Raw genomic sequence first — 21,266 nt, 5'->3', positions numbered from 1 at the left:
TATATATATATGTGTGTACATGTCAATAAGGATTATTTGATTGATGATGTCAATCTCTGATACTAGTGTTGCCTACACTGATCATGAATTGCTAATAAATAAGGAGAAGGAACAAATCTGGTATGGTGAAGTCAATAAAATCATAATCTCAAAGACATAACCCAATAGTAACAGTAATACCACTGCATAGATATCCATATCTCTAGTAACCCAATAGATATCACCATTCACCATTCACCATTCACCAATCCCCATACTCCTCCAACCAATAATAATGGAATGTGCTACTAAATAGTGAACATTACTCACAACATATATATATAATAATTGGATTTGAACAATTGTGTGTAAATTTGTTGATGAATATATCCATCCTATGAAATGATGTTTCACCAACCTCACAAGTTCCAACTGCTTACCAGCCAGTCTGCCACTATATACACACTTTTAATCATTAAAACCAGATTCAACACTTACAACTCGATAAGACACATCATTTGATGGGGGAAGGAACTTGTATTCAGTCCCCACATCTTATGTGTCATACTATTGTGCTACTCCATGTGTCATAGGATGTGTCATGGAATATGATTGATTATAAAAATATATAATAATTAATTTTTTACCTTAAATGTATTTTTTCAACCAATCATAATTCATGATATTCCTCTTTCCTATTCCAAGTATATAACTTTACTCCTTCACTATATCTCTTGTATTTGCACCAAGTTAGACACTTGTATAAAAGGGCTGAGTAACATAATAAGGTAAACTGAACATCTCCCACCTGAAAATATCTCCTTTTGTCATTAATTAAGCGTTCACTTACTCAACAATTTCATATAGGAAATAATATATATTCTATTCAATTCTTCTACTAATGCTTATACTAATAAGAAAGTGACATGTCTCATAAGATATACTTTATTTATTAATAATTAATTCATAAGTTATATGTGTCATTTTCATATGGATACGATGATTAATAAGAGTATTTAATATGAAGATTAGTGAGAGTAATAAGTAGGAGAATATACGTCTTCACACACCTCTTTTCCAAATAATATGGTATGGCCTAGTTGTGCCCACCACCTTATCTCATTGAATAAAACTTTGACACATAGTAAATGAGTTGTGCATGTCATTTTGTTGCCTCCACCAATCAATGCACTATGAATTCATGAAGAAAGATGACAAATTTATGACAATCTTTTGCTCTTCTTCCTTGCCTCTCATTGTGGGCCTTTGGGCTTCTGCTAATTAAAATCAAACCTCATTTCCCATTTTGTTTGCTCATCATAATAAAGTCTTAGTTCAAGTATTTGGGCATCCTATAAGAATCTTAACATTATATTCTTGACAAGACTCTTTTATTCTTTTAGAATCTCATCAAAAAATATTAACAATTAACAATTATAAGACAACAAATATATAGGTATTGTTCTTATACTCTTAATTAATTAATGAAAGAGAAGTATAATTGTTGTTGTTATTCTTTTTTGGTCTAACATATATAATAAGTTAAAAGGTAAAGTGGTAAGCATTGTTTTTAACCACCGCTTCCATTGAGACAGAAGTGACAACCCCACCAATACCATGCACTCACTGCATTATCATTCTATCATCTCTTAATCTCTTCATATCCAAATTCTCATATTTGCTACTAATGGAGGAGCTTCATGCTTCTTCTATAAACAACAAAACTTGTGCTTTAAGAAGTTGGATTATGATAGACCATCATGCCAATGAAACTATACTAGATGTTGACAAGTATACTATTATGCGCCTACTTCAAATCCATGCTAGAGATCTTAGAATTCTCGACCCTCTTCTTTCGTATCCATCTACCATTTTGGGCAGAGACAAAGCCATTATTCTCAATCTAGAGGCATGCCTTTTCTTTCTCTTTTCAACTATAATAACTTCTTCTCTTTTTCTTTGCTTTAATAACTTCTTCTTTTTTAATTCTTCTATGCAGCATATTAAAGCTATTATCACCGCAAAAGAGGTAACTTAATTTAGTGAATATAATATGACCAAAGACTAAATAGGAAAACATTTTAGTTCACTGAAATGAGTGGAACCAAAAACTTGTCATCTCTACACACCAATCACTTTGTGAGACCAGAAAATGGAATCAAGTGTTGAGTAATTGAGTAATTGAGTTTGTTCCTGGTGTAGGTATTCCTTAGAGACCCAAAGGATGATGATGTTGTGCCTATTGTTGAGGAACTTCGACGACGGTTACCAAAAGTAAATTGTTCTGGTCAAGGAGAAGAAGACAAGTCTACTCAAGAAGGCGAAGGTGGAGAAGAAAATGGTAGGCAATGTTAAAATATTGATTTTGAAAGATTTTACTTTGATTCTCTTAACTACTGTTAACTCTTAAGGTGCTTTGTCTAGGCTCTTTTTTCTCTGTGTTCAAATTTGAAATGATGGGAAATTGAACTGACTTTGTAGAGTTTCCATTCGAATTTCGGGCTTTAGAAGTTGCATTAGAAGCAATATGTAGTTTCCTTGATGCAAGGACAAGAGAGTTAGAGACGGCTTCTTATCCAGCTTTGGATGAACTCACCTCTAAGGTAATAAATCCCTTTGCCTAAGAATTGTTTTGTTGTTTCATCATATTTTTCACCTAGGTACAAAGACATGGCTCCACTGAATTTGCATTTGCCTAAATGGTTAGGAAGGCACAACTTCGATACCAGTTTTAAATTGAGGTTGTGGTTACCTTTTGCCTCTCATGATTGTACACAAAGTATTACTAATTTATGCTCTTATACTTCGATTATGTATATATTCATATTCAATCTGTCATACAAAGCCTGGAACTCATTAGTTATATCATTCTCTGTTTGAAAAGATGGCAGAGTCCAAAAGGAAAGGAGAGAAAGGAGTAAAATTTGAAATTGTGTTCATTGAAAGGAGAACATTGATACAATTAGAGTGTAGTCTCACTGATATACTAAAACAACTGTAACTACCATTTAACCAATTTTATAATAAATTCCTACCTATAAGTATCTATAACATGATTCCCCTTCAATAATACTCTGGTTGAATGTCATTTATGTCCAGATTAGCAGCCGTAATTTGGATAGAGTTCGAAAATTGAAAAGTGCAATGACAAGGTTGACAAATCGAGTTCAAAAGGTATGTTGAGATAACAATTAGAGCTCATAACAGTGTTCTATTCTTACTTACTAGTTGTAAGATGAAGTGTTATATTGTTAGTGTCATTAAGACCAATGTACTAGTCAGTGAATCATTTGGAGTAAGTTATAACTCAGATTTTTCCTGTTTGAATTTCTTGCAAGCTTGCTTGTAGATAAGAGATGAACTAGAAAACCTACTTGATGATGATGATGACATGGCTGAACTTTACTTATCAAGAAAGTTAGTAGTTTCATCTTCTCCCACCAGTAACTCTGATTCTCCAAACTGGCAATTTAACTCTCCAAATCTTGCTTCTAAGATACACACATCAAGTACTACAACAGTTCATATGGAGAATGATGTTGAGGAGTTAGAAATGTTACTTGAGGTTATAAAAATCTTTCAACCAGATACTGTTGGATACTTGGATTAAATGAATTAACCTATGTTGCATTAAACTGATTAATGGTGTATGCTTTGCAGGCCTATTTCATGCAAATTGATGGGACATTAAATAAACTGGCCACAGTATGAAATGCATTTTCTTTATCTTTTCTACTTAATTGATTATTATTTGATTTCTGTTATTATTCAGTAATCAAATGATAAACTTTGCTATTTCATACTTCACCCTGTTCAGTTGAGAGAATATACTGATGACACAGAAGATTACATCAACATTCAGGTAGATTTCAAGTTTTTGTAATTAAGAGTAGTTATTTGAACATGAACTTGACAGCATATATATATTATTAGCAACCCTTTGTAATATGTGATGTGTACATGCAGCTAGACAATCACAGAAATCAACTAATTCAGGTATGTTTTTATTTTCCTGATAAGGTTTTCTTTGAAACATTAACTGGCAACTTAAACCACAATTATTTCATGTATGTGTGTAAATACTACTGCTATTATTTATATATATATCTATGTGCTGCATATGACAGCTAGAGCTCTTCCTTTGTTCCGGAACTGTCTCTCTCTCCATATATTCATTGGTGGCAGCAATATTCGGTATGAACATTCCATATACATGGAAACAAGGTCACGAATATGTATTTAAATGGGTATGTATTCAATAATGTTAAACTATGCTCCCACTATTTAATATAATCATCTTCATTTTGTTCCTTCACATTTATTATTATTATAGTATTGTTTGTTACAGTTAAAAGTATATGGATCAAATTGAAAACCATTCACTCAAATATAGGGACCAAACATATATTTTTTAGTTCCTATATGTTATAATCATTTTTACTATCCTTTTCATGATAATTGTTTTCAATTTGGTCTATATTTTAACTCCAACAAATGGCATTATGAGAAAATAAAGAAGAATGAAACAGAATAGTTATAATACATATAGGACCAAAGTATAGAGTCTATGTCTATCTATAGAAAAAGCTGTTAACTAACATGCTTTAGCATATAATCGTGAGAGGAGAGAAATTGAATATGTAGCATTGTGAAAGTATTTATGAGTTTAAATTTATAACTATAGGTGGTGATCCTTACGGGAATGGTTTGTGCATCATTGTTTCTATCCATAGTATCTTATGCCCGACGCAAAGGCATTGTTGGGTCTTGAAATCTAAAGATATATGCATGTTGTTCGAAGTGGAAAATCTTCTACACCTAAGCTTCATTTCGATATGTGGCATCAAACCAAGACAATATTATAATTGTTTCATTGTTTTCTCTTGTAACTAAATTACCCATTGAAATATTCATCAAAAAGTGTTAGCCATTGAAACCTATATATATATATATATATATAGAATGGCATGCTGTTATCAATCATAATAATCATATTATTATGTTCCACTACAATTTCTGAATTTCTGGTCATTTCACTACCCTTTTGGTCCAATGATTATATATTGCTTGTTGTGCATATGGGTAATAATTATAATCATTAATAAAAAGTGTGTGACAAGAACTGTGACAGGGGTAATTAGTCATAGCATTTCACATAACAAAGTGTGGATGTGAATATTGATTTGAATGTAACTTTTTTGTCTGCCAATACAGATAACTCTATGATAGAGGGTCCCTTTTACAGTTAATAAGCAAAGCATGAAGATCACATGTCAGACCCTCTATATATTTTAACAAAGCCAATTCAATAGCATTTTCACTTTGCTTTCAAGTCCCTAACCATTAACCAAATCACCCAAACCTTTATTTTGTCCCTTTCACCTTCTTTTTTTTCCTGTGTTGGATTTGGTGAAGGATAAATCTAACTCTAATCAAACTTCAATATGAAGCAAATGATGATATTCGGACACAGATTTGACATTTCTAACCGCTAGGTTACTTAGTTACAACACACCTTTCTCTTCTTCATTTATGTTTATTTGTTTATATTTGTGTAAGGTTGCATTAAAACATTTACCATAAGAGTAGGCAATGTACAAAGAGAAAGTAAGGTTCTAGATTTCTATTATGAACAAAAGTTTCTGTCTATAATGGTTCTATATTTTCAAATAGAATAATTTTGGTTCTATATCTTAATTAAAAAGTAATGGCTCTACACTTCTACTCTTTTCAAATAGAATCCTCTCCAATATAGAATATTTGTGGCTAAAAAGTAGTAATATAACAACACCAAAAGCAATGTATTTTATAGTGCTTGATGGGTTCAATTCTATTAAATCCATTAAAACATTTTAGCCACACTAAATAAGACCTCTAAAACCAAAATTCAATGGGTTGAATACCTTCTAACTAAAAAACTACACATTGCCCATGTTTGGATGAACATGAGTTAAGTTGGGTCCGGTAAAACTTGTTCCTTCTGAGTCCTAAATATTAGTCGGATTATTTTATTGAATCTGGACTCGCCCTTAGACTTGAAGGGTAACTTCACCTCATGTCGATCGGACTAGCTTTTGAACTTCACCCTAGACCTAATTAAACATGGTGTATATTTCTTTTAGATAAAATTTTCTTAATATTACTTATTATTATGGATACGTAATTTTCCAAATGAAAATGACATATGTGTACATCTTTTGTTAATCATTTACATATATGTATTTCTGATGAATAGCTACACAATTGAATAGGTACATAAAATAAAATCATGAGTAACCATGAGACGAGTCGGACTGAGTCATGTTTGTCCTTACCTAGTCTTAAATGTTGATTGAGTCTAATTTTTGAACCTAAAATCAATCATAAACCTGATAAATCTTTGTCATATTCAAGCTCAATCATGATCGAACCAAACTGGATGTGTTTGTATGGTGAGGTCATGTTCAGCCCTACACTGATATAAGGCCTTACTGGATTTCACATATTATATTAGGTTAAATGTCAAAAGTTAAGTTTATAAGAGAGATACATGTTAGGAGAGACAACCATGTGCTCAAACGTAATTGGTTCATTATCCATAAAATGAAAAATACCCATTATACATAGAAGTACACACCCTTTTAATTTTGAGGATACATTCACAAATTAATACTTTATTTGTCAATAATTTTTACAGTCAAGTTGAAGTTGTCATTTGATTGAGTTATAATATTTTTTGAGATGTACACAAGTGCAATATAAATTGTGAAAATATGATTATTCAAATAACAACATTGAAACAATTTGGTGAAGGTTAAGGGCATTACCACATGTTAAAAGACTCACTCATTGCACGCCGTCCAATAACACGCATTGTTAACCCCTGGCGCATGTTATCACACCTCCTACCTTCTGTAGCTGTCTTTAGTTGAAGTATATTGAATTATAGATAGAAACATGTTTCAGAAAATAAAATAATAAATAATAAATAATAAAATAATGAAACATAAGAAGAAAAGAAAGAGAGAAGAAACACACTTTGTTTGTTTTTTGGTTCATGCCTCCTTCTCTCTCGATTCAGATCATCCCAAATCCACGTGAAATCTTCACAAATCACACCCACCCTTTTCATATTTCCCCCTAAAGTACCCATCTTTTATCTTTAATCACATCTTCACCGATCTCTCTATAAGTTTCGTTCATTCTATGCACCCCTTTTGATTATAATTCCTTAGTTTGTTCCTTTTTGTTTTGTTACAGTATATATTATTAATGCAATGAAATGGACGTAAATTAAATATATTTGTTGTGATATAGGAATAGCATGCATCGATGAGTGGATAAAGGAAAGAAGAAGAAGAAGAAGAAGAAGATAGAGTTGGAATAATAATGAAAGTGAGAAGAGATACGATTGCAGCATGCATGACTTGTACTATCTGTAACAAGCTTTTCAAAGATGCTACTACCATATCTGAATGCCTTCACACGTGTCAGTCATCATCATCCCTTTTTCCATCTCCTTCTTTCACTTCGCATTCTATTTCCTTATCTTATTTCTCTCACTCTATGCTATGCCCATACACACATAGAGGACGTGAATGTTAGACAAAAGCCTTGACTTATGGTTTTGGATTGGCCAACTATTCAGTAGCTGTGTTGTGTTGTTCCATTAATGTAATGGCCTAGTTGTAATTGGCCAACTATTCATCTACTAAAATTGCTTCAATTCTATGTCTTAGCCTCATGCAACACTACTACACATTACTATGCAATATCTTACATTCATAGTTCTTTTGGTTTTATTTCTTTCTTTCTTGTTTAATATCCATTTCTAGTCTAATCACTTATATTTCGACTTCTTTTAGTTTGCAAGCAGTGCATTTATGATAAAATTACAGAGGAGGAATTGGAATGCTGTCCAATATGCAACATTGATTTGGGTTGTGTTCCACTGGAAAAACTAAGGTAAGTTCCCTGCCTTTCAAAGATTTTCAAGCCACCATTCTCTTGTACTTTTTCCTTAAGAAAAATGCGTCTCTGTTATACTTCAACATGGTTTTTAAGTTCCCTAATATGTATCAAACGTGTTGGCTTAACTTGGCATGGCATGTCAATTAGAGTTTATTTTGTGCAAGCCACCCTAATACTGCTAGAATAGAGAGACACCATACAACTATGCAAGATAGGACATGAATTTTATTGTTTGTCTTTTTAGATGTGCTCAATAAAGCTGTTGATCTTTCGAAATTTATCAAGATAACCATGCATCTATCCCTTGGTCGATATTATTGTTTGCAGTCCTTTTCCAAAATTCATGCGTTTATCCTTTTAGCAAAGGACCTTGATCATATAAAGTCTGAGTGCGTTAAATGCACTACCATTCTATGTATCACACAATGAAGTGGTTCAAAGAAACAGAAAACCAAACATATGATGATATTATTAGTACTCTTTTTTGAAGTGTTTGTTGCATAATAATTCCCATATCTTGTTTTCTAATTACCAGGCCAGACCACAGTTTGCAAGATGTAAGGTCCAAAGTTTTCCCCTTAAAGGGAAGAAAGGTGAAGGCACCTGAAGTAGTCCCGTCTGTACCATTACCAGCTAGAAGAAAGGAGAGATCTCTTTCATCTTTGGTGGTTAGCACTCCAAAGGTATCATCTTCACAGGTAAACATGACAGGAAGAAGAACAAAACCTACAAGAAAGGCTGGCGGTCTTCGTGCCTCTAGTTTTTCCATCGAAAAGCCAATAAAAAACGAGGACGAATTACTTGAAGATCGTTCAGAGAGTTCAAGCTCACCTGACACTTCAAATAAATTTGCTGAGAATACTGGGCAGGTACTACTGTACTAGGAGTGACAAGTTGGCTCTTCTGTTTCAGCTTATTTATATTGTTCTGTTTCCTTGTTTTCTTATCTGCCATTGCTAAGGAATACTAAAAAATAGGCTATATTGCCCAACGCAATGATTTTTATCATGATTTATTAGAAGTCGAAATATGGGTAAATAGATATGCCTAGACTTCATAGAAGTCGAGATATGAAAAAATAGGCATGCCTACATGTTGAAAAAAGCTACATAGAAGTCGAAATATGAAGAAATTGATATGCCAAGATACTATTTTGTGTGGATCAAGATGTAATAATTGAGGAATCATTGGGAAGATGCATTAGCGAGGTTTTGGACCGATGCAAAATGAATTGCTTACTTATATCATGATAAAAATGTTAGCATGCTTACATTGTTATGCTTGATTGCCCAGACTATACTGCCATTAGTTTACTTATATCATTATACTTGAATTTTGCAAGGTGCAGAGTTTGTCCCCTTGTGAGGGTAGTCAATCCAAAGCAAATAAACCAACCGAGAGTGGTGCTGAACCATGGGATACAAAATTAGATCTTTGGAAACCTTTGAATTGTTTAGTAGAGGTTGCAAGTAGGACCAAATCTTTCAAGTCTAGTGTGCAAGGATCTGATGCTAAACTAGATCTTCTTCAAGTAAATGAGAGTGACTCTCAAGTAAAGAAAATCAAAAATAAGGAAAATAAACGCAAGGCGAAAGTTGAGGATGAAAAGATTAGCACTTATTCTGTCTCTCCAGATACAGCAAAACCGAAAAAATTGCGCAGAATTCGCCGGAAAAAAGAACCTGCTTTTGGAGAATCACGCATAACATCGCAAGCTATTTTGGATTCGAACAGCACCAAACTCTTACAAAATGGACCTATTTGGTTCTCCTTAGTAGCTTTGGAAAACCAGTAAGATATCATATCTTTGAAACTTAAATTAACATCTGATTTCTTGAAATCCTGTGCATATTATATATGTTCTACAAGCTAATTTCATACTAATGTTTCAGGGAAGGAGATGAACCCTTGCCTCAAATTCCTTCAAGTTATGTGAGAATTAAGTAAGTTCATTTAGAATTAGACTCCCTGCACGGTTGTTAACACTGTTTTTTTACTTTTTATTTGATGTATAGTCTACTTTCAAAATAGGAATCTTATGCTTGGAGCAATGTATGATACCATATGTTTCCCTTTTCTCTTCTTAGCCACATCATAATACTAAATCTGAGTCACATAACTATTCCTTCATCCTCACATCTCAGCTGGTTATAGGTCTCAACCTCGCATCGTAAGATTCTCGCATCCTTTGCTAGTGCCTAATCAAGAAATATGAGAGTTTTATTATACATCTACTGTATTGATTGTATTTGTGGTTATCAGATCAGAGCATTTATAGAACGGATAGTCAAAGTTCATGCATTTTTGTAAATATCTGTGAGTGAGATATTCTTGTATGCAGCATCTATACCATGCTAATGGGCTATATGCATGTCAAAGTTTAAATGGTTTCACTCTATCTTTGATGCTGCTAAAGCTTCATAAAGTGATCAAACTTTTTTTATGTATATAAAATGTAGAGATCTAACTTATTTAGATTGTGATATACCATGTTGATTTGTAATTTCTGTTATGTTTGCTCAGGGATGGAAGTGTACCTGTGTCATTTATCCAAAAATACTTAATGAAGAAACTAGATCTGAACAGTGAAGCAGAGGTAACTCTCCCTTTGCAATATTCTTAGACATTACTGGACCTGGGAGATTTTATTGTCTTCGGTTTTCTCAAGCATGATTTCATTAAACTTCTGCTGTGTCTGTATGAGCAAGTTAAGTTAGGTACAGTGTTGTTCTCCAATAGTCCCTATAAACATAGCATTTACACATATTGTGTGTGGCAAGTGGCAACACCCTCAAGAGTTTATGAGATAACTAGCTTATTTGATCAAAAATAAGTTTGTAGACTTGTTTGGTTAAGGAGGATATTTAAAAATAGTATCTAGCTCATTTAATAAGCCAACTGGAGTAGCTTGCAGCTTACAAGAAGGAGCTTTCCCCTCCTAGCTTTTCAGCTTTCAGTTAGTTCTGTGAACATACTTATGATGTTTTTATTGGAAATCGCTTCCACAATGCACATGTTATTTTTATAGGCAAACAGTGGCACAAGTGCATATGATATTGTTTGTTCTTGTTTTGGTATCCCACACCCATTGAAAAAGCATCCACAATTTGATTGTCCCTAAAGTTATTCTGATTACCTTTTGAGCACTTGACACATTGCATCATTAGAAGATAATAAGCAATTGACTTTTATCCCAATTTTAGCTAGCACTGCACTCCTTATAGTACATTATTTATGATTTTTGTGTAGTTGGATGAAAGCATCATGTTGGTAACTCTTGTTGATTGAATTATGTGATGCAGGTTGAGATTAAATTTATGGGACAAACAGTGGTTCCAACACTAAGACTACATAATTTGGTAGAGTTATGGCTTGATACAATTTCCTCATCACACAGAATTCCAGCAACCATTGGGTCCTCAGCAAAAGATTTTGTAATGGTGTTGGCCTATGCTAGGAAGGTCCCTTACCCTTCAAATTCACAATTTCAATGAACCTTCAAAATCTCCATATGTCACTATATATGTTGCATAAAATATACATAAAAAGACCTCTCTGACACATTAGTGTAGGGTGTAGCTACCAATAGCATGCTCCTGTGGTCTGTTTTTATCATTGTAATAATGGATCATTACATCCTCATTTTTTGTAGACCATGCTTCTTCTTTTTTCATAGAACAAATTGACTGACCAAATGAATAGTTTACTCTACAACTAATGCATGAGCAATTTCCGAAACAAAAACCTTCATTCTCCTCCGCATATAAATCTTCAGTGCTCCTAAACGCCGCGTGCACCACACACACCGCAACCCCAACCATCGCCGCCACGTAGACATTGAAAGACACTCCCGTCAGAGACAACCCCACCACCGTCAGTGCCGAAAGCGACACAACCACCACCCTTTCATCCACCGTGCGGTGAAACACCTCCACCGGCACGTCCCTGAAGAAGTAGAGGAAGCACCACGCCACGAGCACGACGAGGAACACGATTACTGAAATTGGATGCCATAGGAGACTGAGGAAGAGGATGAAGAGATCGATCATGGTATAGTTGACTCGGAAGTGAGTGAAGTTGCGCCTCACGCGCTCCCACGCTTCGTTGAGGGAAAAGGGACGCGTGAAGGAGTAGAGAGCGAACACTTCCTCCCATGGACGGCGCGTGGGAAAAGATGGTGCGGAGGTTGTGGAGGCGCGTAAGATAAAATAAGGGACGGTGGAGTTGGATGAAGAGGGTGAAGGGAGGGAACTGAAATGGGGTGGTGAAGAAGACATGACATGCAGATTGCAGAGAGTTGAAACTTTGAAAAATGAATAAAGTTTGAAGCTTTTTTGATGGGTGATCTTATGTGTTGTTAGATTAGTCTGCAAAGGACTCTTCACCATTCATCAGACTAATAAAGATTTGTTGTCTCAAATCAATCATATTATATTATGTTAGTTAAAAAAAATTACAAATTTTGGGAAAGTTTATGGTAAGATATCTGCATCCCAAGGGACAGCATATATGTTCTGTGGATGGTCTCACATAGCAGCAACATTTAATTAATACTCTATTTTGAATTGAGTGTAAATAGATCAATTTCTTAAACAAATGGTTTTAATTCATATTTGGAATGTAACATGTTCATTGTTTCTGATATCTTAATTAATTACACATTTGATTCTGTGTATCTCGAATTACTAACATTGGTGGAATGCATTTAATCCGTATAAGTAGGGGTAAAAATGCATTCTGGAATTTGTATAACACATTAATGCCTACAAATTTCATCCTTTTATAATTAAATCAAATATAAATTATTTATAAGAAGTAAAATAAAAAAAATACATAAGTAACTTATTATTTAATTTCCTCTATTTTGTAAGAATTCCCTGGAATAATGAAAGGTTCATTCTTTACAATTTGTTTCCTTTATTTCTTCTTTATGTATCATAACTTACATTATTGGTAATGGTTTTGTGATGAAAAGACTGAATAAATGAATGAATATATGTTATTAATTTTGATCAAGAGAATTCGAATTTTGATTTAGATGTTGTTTGCTCCCTACAATAATATTCATGTTAGAATGATTACATTAGAAAAGAAACATCTCCAATATTAGAAGGAAATATGTTATTTTTTCACTTATATTGAATATTGAATTATAAAAGTGTTATATTATTATATTTAGAGGATTAAATATTATATCTTCTTTTTTTAATGTATTTCTCTCTCCATCCTAACTGGATTACGATACGTGAAAGTCATGGTGAAGCAAAATATTCATAAAACCCATATTAATGATATGATAATCATTAATCAACTTGCCAATAGATACCTTCAAGAAATTAGTATTCGTGATTATTCTTTGGTATTTGAGTATATAATTTAATATTTATATATTGGTAGTGCTTTTTTTAAAGTTTACATGTTTATTACCTTATTCATCATTTATGTGTATTACTTTTGTTTAATAGTCAATTCTATTAAATATATTAATAACAAATAATGAACTAACAAGGTAGAAAACTCATTTATATCAATACATAAATATTAAAATATTTCCATTTTTTGAATTTTAAACCATTTCTTAATTTTTGAAGTTTAAAACTAATTAATTTAATAGATTAATGGTGAAATAAGAATAATTAATTCGATAGAGTAATAAATATAATAATAGATTTTTTCTTGTACTATCAAGATTCAAGAGTGTTACTTTACATTTTTGTAACAAACTAATCCCTTTCATGGTGTGTCTGCCTCTCAACAAATGTCACTCTTATAAACCAAACTTTTGACATTTTGATCATCCTAAAGACCTAGTAGGGTCGTAGATCATTAGATCAACGCATTATTGGTATATATAATAATAGATTTATGTAAATAAATAATTACTAATTTAATTATGATTCATTATATTTTTTATACATACATATCATATAACATTCAAGTGTACTACTTCTAATGATAATTAAGGTATGAATGATGAATATTATGTTGAGAGTATAAAAATTCATACACTACTAGTTGAGTATGTATCTTTTAATAACATTAAAAAAAGTAGATAATCATTTTGGTCCCTAAAAATAGGACACCTCACACTTAGGTCATGAGAGATGAAAATGGTTCACTTAGTTATTGGAAATTTTAATTGTCCAACACTTATATCCTAGACAAATGTGGCAAATGGATTTCACTAAGTGGCTAAAGTGATTTGATATTGTTTTCTCTTTCCCTCTTATTTATGTTTTGGACTATGAAATTGGCCATCAAAATTAAATTATGCCTTAACTTTATTCATCACCTTTGGTAACTTAATTAGAATTCAAACAACCAGGATTCTTCCTTTCTTCAAACGGAACGAACAGATATAGAATTAGAACGATTTCCTAAATTCCTTTTTGGATTTTTCTCAATGTGCCGACTATTCATGGAGCGTGAGAAGTAGATGAAAAATCATTTGCTTCCTGAAGAAATCGAAGAATTTCTTGGGAATCCTACAAGAATAAATCGTTCTTTTTTCTCTAACAGATGGTCAGAACTTCATCTGGGTTCGAATCCTACTTGGAAGTAAGTTTGAGATCGTATATTTTATAATTTCATGAATAATTTAAATATCATTGAGTTATTCCTCTCATTGCCAATTGGTTTTGAGATGAAATATTATCATGATATCAGAGCTAAAACTCATTTTTTTCTCCAGTTGTCATGGATAAAAGATATCATATAGTTATTGGTAAAATGTAATCTTTCGTCTGACCCGCTTGCCTTCTATGGATGGTTATATTGAGAATTAGTCTCACATTACTCACCTCATTATCTTGATAAAGATTTAAATACTTGTTGGACTACTTATTTTGTCACCAAATGATTTGAGATAAAATCTTAACACTCAACACATTAAAATTAACTAATCAAATTATTACTTACCCAAAAAGAATCATTATCATGAACAATCGTATTTGCGATCGGAAAATCATACAAATGCACACATGTTGTGCTTAAAACACTAAAGATTTATTTTAGGATCAAATTTATGAAAAATAATAAAATTCGAAGACTAGATAGAAATGCTATGTTGCATACACCAAACTTTCCAAACAATGTTTTTTTGGAAGGATTTGTTCAACCTTTATGACTTTGTAATTAATGATTCCATATCTAAATCTTGTTGGATTTCAAAAATTCTTGATGCAATTTATTCCTAAGTTAACCTATTATTACAAAGTATTCATTAATTTGGTCAAAATCCAAAGCATTCCTCTGAATTTCACAAAAACCATGAAAACATCATACCAAACCCTATTCAAGACCATTGTTCCATCAAACCCAAAATTCTCCACAACCACACAACCATTCAGCACAATAATCCCCTCATTAGAAAGCTCACGGAATAACCTACAATCATAAGAAAACCTCATTCAAAACCATGAATCTAATCTCAAGTTATGAGCATTTGAATCGAGCTTAGAAACACACGGAAGCAAACTCACACCAACCCCCAATATACCAAAACGTTCTCATCTAATCTATCCATACAGTCATCACTAACCGTTGATAAGATATAATCGAAGGGCTGAAATTGAAACATAGAGAAAGCCTCAATCCTTGTAAAACGTGTCTGAACCAATCATAATAAAGCATTCCTCCACATTTTTATTATTTAAAGCAATGCATTTTCTGATATTTAGTCACACAAAAATTTTTAATTTCATAAATCATATTCATTTTGAAAGCAATGGCGTCTGAGGAGCCCATCGTTGCGGTGGAGGTGCCGGAATCCACCATAGTCAACGCCGCTGACCAATCCGCCGTCGAGACTACCGAGCCGGAGAAGCCTGCTGTCAAGGAGCCCAAACCCAAGGCTCCTCGGAAACCTAAGAACTCTTCTCATCCAACCTACGAAGTGGTAAATTTAGTTATAATCTCATTTGATTTGTTCTTAAACTTTGAAATTGAAATTGAAATTGAAATTGAATTGATTGTGCAGATGATCAAGGATGCGATTGTTAGTCTGAAAGAGAGAACTGGTTCGAGCCAATACGCGATAGCGAAGTTTGTAGAAGATAAGTACAAGGATCTTCCATCCAATTTCAGGAAGATTCTATTGAACCAACTTAAGAAGCTCGTTTCTTCTGGCAAACTCACTCAGCTCAAAAACTCCTTCAAGCTTCCATCTGCTGCTTCTACTCCTAACCCCACCCTCGCAAAGAAGCCCGCAGCTCCAAAGCCCAAAGCAAAGCCCGCTTCTAAGCCTAAGCCTGCTGCGAAAGCAAAGCCAGCTGCTAAGCCCAAGGCTGTTGTGAAGGCGAAGCCCGCTGCTAAGCCCAAGTCTGTTGCGAAGGTGAAGCCCGTTGCTAAGCCTAAGGCAGCTGCTGCTAAGGCAAAGACTAAGGCTGCTGCGAAGCCCAAGGTCAAGCCTGCTGCTGTGAAGCCCAAGGTCAAGCCTGCTGCTGTGAAGCCCAAGGCTAAGGCTACTGCTGTGAAGCCCAAGGCTGCTGCTAGGCCCGCCAAGGCTTCGAGGACATCCACCAGGACTTCTCCTAGTGGTAGGAAGCCACCTGCTACAAGAGTAACTCCGGCGAAGAAGACTGTTCAGGCCAAGAAGGCAGCTCCAGCGAAGAGTGTAAAGTCTTCGGCGAAGAGGGTGGCACCAAAGAGAGGATGAAGGAAGTGAAGGTGGTTTTTAAGGGTTGATTTGTAAATTTTTCATTTTTGTTGCGGTGTTGTTTCGAGATTCACAGATGTTGTCGACAGAACATGAAATTTATTGATATTTTATTTTAAATTTTTGGTTTCGAATTTTAAAGAGTTTATAGCTTTGTAATTGGTAATGATTTTGTTATTATTATCATAATTGGAAGCTAGAGTTCAAGGCTTTTTACTTTGAAAGTGGTTTATCTTATTGTAGTTGAGTTTAAGGTATATGAATATGATGATCCCTTATACCAAAGGAATGAATCTGCATTTGTTAACATTGGTTTTGTTTAATCTCATTGTTTCTCATGCTTGCTGGATTGCTTGAATGACATGTGTGATCCAATTGAGTCAGTTTTTGATGCTCATCTTGTTTAAGCAAATTGGGCATGACTTGTTTTTATACGGATATAGTTTAAGCACAAAATTGTTCTGAACAAGTGTTAAATTTGATATTCTTTTATTCAAATAGCAGTAATGATAAGGATATCGTATTGGAGAATAAAAGAACCGCTAGTGTTCTTGTTTAGACAAAAGGGAGAAGAGCTTTAGCATGTTGAGTTAATGCTTTTGCATTGTTATGTTAATGGAATAATCATGTCAAGTTTGTATGTCAAACACATGAAATCCTTTACTTGATTGGAAGCTAACCAGATTGGATGGCATATAAAGCAAGACATCTAACGCTGTTCCTGGTAACATCAAGTTTCACTCTTCCTAGACATTCAAGCAATTTCCATGCTTGAATGGTATGTGTGATCCTCTTCTGTCAATTTTATTGATGAGATTATTGATTTGGTCGTTCCTTTCTTTTAAAGAAGTTTCTTTATGTTCATATTGTTTTTGCATCTTTTTAATTTCAACCAAGTATGATAAATTTGAGTCTTGTTTAGTCCATTTATTTTCAAATCTGAACCAAGTTTGCTAAATCCAGTCAAATGAGTTTTTTTCGTATGTATATCATTTAAGCACATAATTGTTCTGAACAAGTGTTAAATTCGAGCTTTGTTTATTGAACTGACAAGGCAATTGTAGTTAAGAATGGAAGATATATTTGTGTCATTAATTATCTATGTTTGATATTTCTATTATGTATTCACTGGTTACCATTTAGAGCAGTTTACGAGTGTGGGCACTTTCCATTATGTATATTCCTTCTTTTATATGACTCTGAAGACTGGGCAATACAGTGAACAATCTTTAGCTACAACCCTTTACACTCCTAGTAAATGTATCTATTCTGGCCTCTGAGTACAGAGTAACTTGAAGTTAATTGGTTAGTATTCTTGGGTTCTCAGATAGAGTGTTATAAATGTTTTTCAGTAAGTAGCAGTAAATTACTCTGGTTTCAGATGCGATTAAACTTTAGTAATAGTAATAATGAGCCAAGGACAAGTTTTACCATTAATTATTGTGTGGTATACTAAACATTCTGAACATGTAATATATGTAGTTTTGGCAGAATCACGAAACTTAAAGTCTTGTAAAAAATTGCAGCGAATGCTGTGTTTCTTATCTAATTAATGTTTTGGCATGACTGACTTGCATGGTTAACCACGTGTCCCTCATATTTTGTTGTAAAATGAGAAAATAGGTATGAGATTCCAGGTATGCTTGAAGAAATTTGTTTTACTTATAAGAAGATTGAATTAGTTAAGTTAGGCATAGATGAGGCAATAAAAGTAGTCATGGGATATGCAGATTGCAGAGGCAACCTTGAAAGAGGTGCTTTAGTTGGACCATGTCCATGATTGCAGGCTTGTAGGCACTTGGAAAAGGAATATGAATGGAGCATTACTTTATGGAATTTTACAGAGAACATATTCCTTGAAATTAAGGTGCTGAATGAAACATCAATTAGTTATGTCAAGTTCATTGTACTAAGGGCACTTTATTTTCTAATCCAGAAGGTTTTCATGTTATTAGCCTTAACTTGAAATTTTCATTTGTGCTCCTTGAGGTTATAATTTTTGATGTTCTCAATCTTTTGGATTGAGTACTTGAGCTCCAGTTGGATGTTCAACCTTGAAGGAGATAATACAATGTCTTTCCATACTGATCCAGCTCTAAGAGCTGGATTGGGGTGCTTGTAAAGTTCATATACAGAGTCTGCATCTTCATTCAACTTAGCAGCCCTCTTCAAACAATCTATTTCATCTGGATCAACTAGCAGTGTCTTGTCTCTATCTTTCCATCCTATCAACTTTACAACAGTTATAATGTCAGCAGTAGTAGATCTTGAGTATACAACAAAATAACAACTATGACAATGACAATATTAATCAAATGATTAGTTATTGATATTAGCAAATAGCAACAAAAGTATGATATAACATTTGCATCTAAGTATATGTGTTAGTCAGTGTTGTGTACCTTGGCTGGGCCATCCAACACATTTGTGCAGTATAGCCTTGCATTGTCTACTAGTTGACAATAAGTCATAAATGCTTCAGCAAATCTCTTGTGTGATTTCAATTGTGATTTTACTCTTACTGCTCTTCTTGTTGTCACAGCTCTCCTGTTGACATTTGAATTTACCTGTTAACCTCTAACTTAGTGTTCTATTCATGGAATGTTTTTGCATTCCATGACATTTCACCTGGGAATGTGTTTCTCATGTTGAAACAAGGCTTGAAAAATGATGCCCAGACAAATGGAAATGTAAAAACATTCATCGCCACCTTTACTTGTGAAGGAGAAAATTTCGATCCCACATTTGTAGGTGAGAATGTTTTTACATTTTTGGGCATCACATTCATGCCGGAAATCGAACACCACCTTAATGGAATCCATTTTCACAGGAGGATTGTGATTGATGAGTAAGATTGTAAAATGAAAAGATTCATATTGGACCAACCTTATGCCTCTTACAACTGCAAGGTAAGCATTACATACTACTCCAACCAGCTCTATTCTATATGGTTTTCTCTTTTTGCCTCCAAACTGTTCAGGTTGTTCATCTTCAGTTCGCTCCCAATAGTTTTCAGTTACATTTCCATCTTCATTCACCCTGTAGCCAGGTCCCATGCGGTAACGGCGGCGGTGGACATTTCTGGCCATTGTGACTGTCTGCACAACAAATGGTATCCAGGAGAGTGTGCCATCCATAATTACATCTCGCCCCTCATTTAGTGCCGTTACAAGGAGGGATGAGGCTGCATCTGTGGATGATTGGTGTACCTGTTTGGAAAAGTGCCTTCATTATGCAATAACCAAAAGCATGTACAGGATACAACTATGAATTGGCTTCCAGATTTAATCAATTTGGACTGCCATTTTTGTCCAAAACGATCAATCATTCTCAGCCGACAAACAAAGTGAAATGGAATGCTAAGCCAACAAGCTTCTACAAGCTCAAACACAAACAGAAACACAAACAGTATAGAATGCAGAGGAAAAGTAGAGAAGAGTCTCAACCATCTCACCAGTTCAGCTGTTCGAATCATGTCATGATGATGCCCTCTTGAGCTAAGGGCCCTATAGATGACATCTGATTCTTTGAAGGCGTCTGCTTCAATGATTACAGCATTCCCTGCTGCTCCTGCCCATAAAGGTCTGCATGAATTTCATTCACACAAAAACATTAGGTCCCTTGGTTAAGATAGCATGACATGCATCAATTTAATACATCCATTATGTTGAATTAAAAATCGAATTTCCAAATTCCATTTCCCTTTTCCATTGGTTTTAAGTAGTAAAAGAGGAATAGCAATTATAATCAAGCAGAATTATGATATCTGCACTCTATTTTTTTGTGATATGGATCTTAGTACATTTTATATTCCTGAAAAGAGCCATCATATGGCGGTATATGTCTTATGCAGGACTATGCTGAAAAATGGAGTAAAAGTGATGTTAGAGGAAGAGTTTTATTGTTTGAACACAAGTTTATAAGTTGTCTTTGACACCTTGTATTTGATATCTTATACATAAGGTTCCTATCTTCATTCTATACACTATTTCAACAATACATAAAATAGAAGCTAAGGGGCATCATTTATTTTTACTTAGAGGAATGGTGCACAAGGATAATTCCTCTTGTGAAAAAGCAAAATGAAGTTTCATTTATGTTACTGTAATTGCTCTTACTCTTTGAGAATGTCCTTGAGTACTGTACTCTTGCCAGCTCCCATACCTCCCCCCATGAGGAGCAGCACAGGGCTTCTATCACTGTGAGCCATTGGTGCCATCACCTCTGTACATTGAGAGTCATCTGGTGCTGCTATTCCCATTGCTTTCATCTCTTCCACCAATGTGTTAAAAACTCTTGCCACCTTCAGATTCTTAGTAACTCTCTCAAACCTTTGTTCCCTGAGCAAAGGTTACTATTTGCCTTAAAAAGCAAGTTATGTTTAAGTGTCACTTTTTACTATTATTGCATGAGTTCTAAGTTCTAACAACAATGATAAAATGTAAATCATTTAATAAAGTATCATACCTACCAACTTTGAATTCACTTAAATAAGTAGCACCTTTTAAGTTCAGAATGTCATGTGCTGTTTCATAACATATTATCCCATTTAGTTTTAACTTCAAAGATTCTTTAATTATTGTTTTTATAGAACAATAGTAATACACACCTAGTTGCAGCCATAACTATTTGTTTGAGCTTCCTTCTTGGCTCAGTTTCAGAGGTCAATACCTGAAAAACC

General features: G+C 34.0%; 5 protein-coding genes and 1 pseudogene across 12 annotated transcripts; 4 read left to right on the top strand and 2 right to left on the bottom strand.

The window, feature by feature from the left end:
* Positions 1,578–4,852, top strand: LOC109348470 (magnesium transporter MRS2-I-like). Of its 2 annotated transcripts, none has more exons than XM_019588933.1 (11): positions 1,578–1,888; positions 1,979–2,008; positions 2,182–2,305; positions 2,461–2,582; positions 3,079–3,153; positions 3,329–3,544; positions 3,640–3,684; positions 3,797–3,841; positions 3,946–3,975; positions 4,107–4,226; positions 4,664–4,852. In XM_019588933.1, exons 1-11 carry the CDS (start codon positions 1,667–1,669, stop codon positions 4,748–4,750), a joined length of 1,116 nt encoding a protein of 371 aa, XP_019444478.1. In that variant the 5' UTR covers positions 1,578–1,666; the 3' UTR covers positions 4,751–4,852. The 2 variants fall into 2 exon arrangements, with proteins under 2 accessions (XP_019444478.1, XP_019444477.1); XM_019588932.1 differs by having other exon boundaries at positions 2,182–2,320.
* LOC109348469 (E3 ubiquitin protein ligase DRIP2-like) lies at positions 7,207–11,431 on the top strand. Of its 2 annotated transcripts, none has more exons than XM_019588930.1 (7): positions 7,207–7,447; positions 7,824–7,923; positions 8,465–8,798; positions 9,272–9,720; positions 9,822–9,872; positions 10,453–10,525; positions 11,232–11,431. In XM_019588930.1, exons 1-7 carry the CDS (start codon positions 7,348–7,350, stop codon positions 11,421–11,423), a joined length of 1,299 nt encoding a protein of 432 aa, XP_019444475.1. In that variant the 5' UTR covers positions 7,207–7,347; the 3' UTR covers positions 11,424–11,431. The 2 variants fall into 2 exon arrangements, with proteins under 2 accessions (XP_019444475.1, XP_019444476.1); XM_019588931.1 differs by having other exon boundaries at positions 7,209–7,447; positions 9,278–9,720.
* LOC109348473 (PRA1 family protein F3-like) lies at positions 11,468–12,291 on the bottom strand. The gene has a single exon (XM_019588937.1). The coding sequence runs from the start codon at positions 12,204–12,206 to the stop codon at positions 11,493–11,495; it is 714 nt and encodes a 237-aa protein (XP_019444482.1). The 5' UTR covers positions 12,207–12,291; the 3' UTR covers positions 11,468–11,492.
* Positions 15,592–16,809, top strand: LOC109348465 (histone H1-like). 6 transcript variants are annotated; one of them, XM_019588926.1, is made up of 4 exons: positions 15,592–15,826; positions 15,908–16,219; positions 16,337–16,357; positions 16,406–16,809. In XM_019588926.1, the coding sequence occupies exons 1-4, from the start codon at positions 15,656–15,658 to the stop codon at positions 16,583–16,585; spliced, it is 684 nt and encodes a 227-aa protein (XP_019444471.1). In that variant the 5' UTR covers positions 15,592–15,655; the 3' UTR covers positions 16,586–16,809. The 6 variants fall into 6 exon arrangements, with proteins under 6 accessions (XP_019444471.1, XP_019444472.1, XP_019444470.1 ...); XM_019588927.1 differs by lacking the exon at positions 16,337–16,357 and having other exon boundaries at positions 16,391–16,809; XM_019588925.1 differs by lacking the exon at positions 16,337–16,357 and having other exon boundaries at positions 15,908–16,285; positions 16,412–16,809.
* Positions 17,799–21,266, top strand: part of LOC109348464 — a 9,722-nt pseudogene continuing 6,254 nt past the window's right edge.
* LOC109348463 lies at positions 18,484–21,254 on the bottom strand. The gene is made up of 6 exons (XM_019588921.1): positions 21,195–21,254; positions 20,704–20,925; positions 20,040–20,169; positions 19,472–19,794; positions 18,988–19,132; positions 18,484–18,817 (listed from the first exon to the last, which is right to left on the bottom strand). Exons 1-6 carry the CDS (start codon positions 21,206–21,208, stop codon positions 18,557–18,559), a joined length of 1,095 nt encoding a protein of 364 aa, XP_019444466.1. The 5' UTR covers positions 21,209–21,254; the 3' UTR covers positions 18,484–18,556.

Source organism: Lupinus angustifolius, chromosome LG05 (genome assembly GCF_001865875.1).
Source record: "Lupinus angustifolius cultivar Tanjil chromosome LG05, LupAngTanjil_v1.0, whole genome shotgun sequence".
NCBI classification, from domain to species: Eukaryota; Viridiplantae; Streptophyta; class Magnoliopsida; order Fabales; family Fabaceae; genus Lupinus; species Lupinus angustifolius.
This window is presented reverse-complemented; position numbering and strand designations above follow the sequence as displayed.